The 2,410-nt window shown below is 45.6% G+C and overlaps 1 protein-coding gene across 1 annotated transcript; it reads right to left on the bottom strand.

The window, feature by feature from the left end:
* Nucleotides 1–588: 588 nt before the first annotated feature.
* LOC116199751 (F-box protein At1g30200-like) lies at nt 589–2,033 on the bottom strand. Its single transcript, XM_031530226.1, has one exon. It carries the CDS (start codon nt 1,781–1,783, stop codon nt 743–745), a length of 1,041 nt encoding a protein of 346 aa, XP_031386086.1. The 5' UTR covers nt 1,784–2,033; the 3' UTR covers nt 589–742.
* Nucleotides 2,034–2,410: the final 377 nt, after the last annotated feature.

Here is a 2,410-nt window from a genome sequence, read left to right as displayed (position 1 = left end):
GATGATTCACAGTTGGTAGTAAATTAAAGTGTTGAGTGAGTGTGAGGCCAGAGAAGAGCCCACGGTCAGGTACGCAGAGCGAGCAAAGGCTATGTTGGCTGGTTTTCCTCGGCGCAAGATTCAACATCACCGAATTAGCTATTTATTCCTTAGGACAAGGAATTAACCTATTTATGTCCGAATAAACTTGTACTTGATCTCAATGGGACCGTCGTACGCTAAGAGACTCGCAATATTATAGGGGTCCTCTTCTTATCAGTCTATATATAAATATTCAGATCATTCAATATCAATACGTAGGTTCCAACACGTACGATGGACTCAAAATTTCTAGTCCCATATCGTAGCATAGAAATCAAATCAAATCAAATCAAATGAGGCACCTAAAACACAGCCATCCAACCCGATATCTTCCTCCATATGCTGACAAATTTTGGCCAATTCGTTAAATCCAAATAATGATAGAAGATTAAAATTTGACGGGGAGTTCGAATAACAAAATTAAATAACATAAATACTTATATAGGCTCTTCCCGATTCGAACTTGAATCAGTCGAGAACGATTGAGCTTTGGTATCACCCGAGAAAACTCATTTAGGCTCACGAAACAACAAAAATGAACATGCTGATTTTGCCCATCTTATAAGGTACAGACCAAAACACCAAATATGTAAAACATATTTACAATAAATATATTTTCTGTCATACTTACAAAAACCCAAAAATAGGGGGAAAAAAAATATCAAAAGGAATTCATTTCCATGATGAAGCTCCTCTTCATCTTCATCTTCCTCAACTCCCTCACAGCTTCCCCAAACGCCTTCCCTCTCTCGTCACGATCATCGTCTCCTCCGAACCATTCCCAGATCGAGCTTCCGCCATCATCCACCAACCAATCATTCTCCTCCTTCGCCGGCCTGATCACGACGAGGGTCACGCCCTTCATCACGAACCCCGTATCCGGAAGCTCCATCTCTGGCACGAACCACAGCTTCATCTTCAAGTCCGGCACCACACTCCTCTCTAACGATCTTGACTCCGGTCCCGAACCCGCTGCCAAGCTCCTCACCTCCGCGACCTGTTCTTTCCCCATACAGAGCTTCCCCTGTTTCCCAGCATCCGTGATCTGCACGTCATTGAGCTTCGGTTTCTTTCCGATGAGATCCTTCAGCAGGACGTGCCTCGACGCGGCCGCAATCAGGCAGGATATGATCCACACAATCCGCAGCTTCAGGTCCTTGTCGGTCAGGACCAGCTCGGGCGGTTCGGCAGCTTCGGCTTTCTCTTCCAATGCACAATTCCCCGTTCCCTCCATCTTCTCTAGAGAATTAGCCCCGACGATCACGCAGCTATTGAGACCGGCGCCGAAGTCAGCGAACCATTTTAGCAAAGGCTCCTCGATCTCGGTTCCACAGCTCGGGATCTCTATGTCCAGGGAGTGAATTTCTCCAAACCGTTTCAGGATCTCGTGCGGATCATAATAGTTGTCGTCGTCATCATCGCAACAATCAGAACTCGACTTGGGAGTAATAGCCCGGCGGAGGAATCGTACCGACTTGGCGAGGAAATTCAAGGGGAACCTGCGACTCGGCTTGGGCCTTACTGGTCTCCGTGGTATGGGAAGGAAGACAGAGTCGATGCGGGGCATGAGGAGGGCCAAACGCTTCGACACGGCGAGGCACCGGGTGAGAGACTTGGCTTCGCGGACACGGTTGAGGATGAGGAGGAGGAGCTCGTCGGGCAACCGATCGAACTGATCGATTTGCTCGTATGGGCGATCCATTTCTTGGCGATTCCTTTTCAGATTCAGTTCTGATTGAAAGGTTTCTGTTTTGGTGCTTTCGGAGGGTTTTAGGAAGGACTAGAGGAGACACGGGAAGAGTTCGGAAAGGATAAGGATTGGGCCTTTTTGTGCGTGTGTGTATATATATATATGTATGTATATTTACATATATGCGTGTAAGAGAGAGAGGAGGGAAGAAAGAAAGGTCATGACAGTTTGTTACGGCGGCACAGGGGATGAAGGAAAGCTACTCGGTTTTGACCGACCCACAGTTTCTTCTTGTTTTCACACGTCTTTTTATTTTATTTATTGTTGAAAATTATAATTTAAAGTAAAAAAATAAAAAAAATAATCATGAATTTATATGAGACTGTATCAGCACTTAATAACTTGAACTTTTAAGTAGATTTGGACTGTATCCGTATAATGGAAATTTAATATCAAATCGGAGCGAGTTACGGTTTTTCGTATCCATATGGGCTACACAGAAGCAGCTTAAAGAGGGCCTCGTGTTAGTCTCCCATCGCCCGACCAAGGAAGATAAGTCCGACTCAAGGACAGTAGTTGAGGACGAGTGTTTGTTTAAAGGCATGTGACAATGTGTGAGCTCGCACTACGCCGACCCAA

The sequence above is a fragment of the Punica granatum genome, chromosome 3 (genome assembly GCF_007655135.1).
Source record: "Punica granatum isolate Tunisia-2019 chromosome 3, ASM765513v2, whole genome shotgun sequence".
Taxonomy (NCBI): Eukaryota; Viridiplantae; Streptophyta; class Magnoliopsida; order Myrtales; family Lythraceae; genus Punica; species Punica granatum.
The sequence above is the reverse complement of the archived record's forward strand: the minus strand, read 5'-3'. Positions and strand labels throughout refer to the sequence as shown.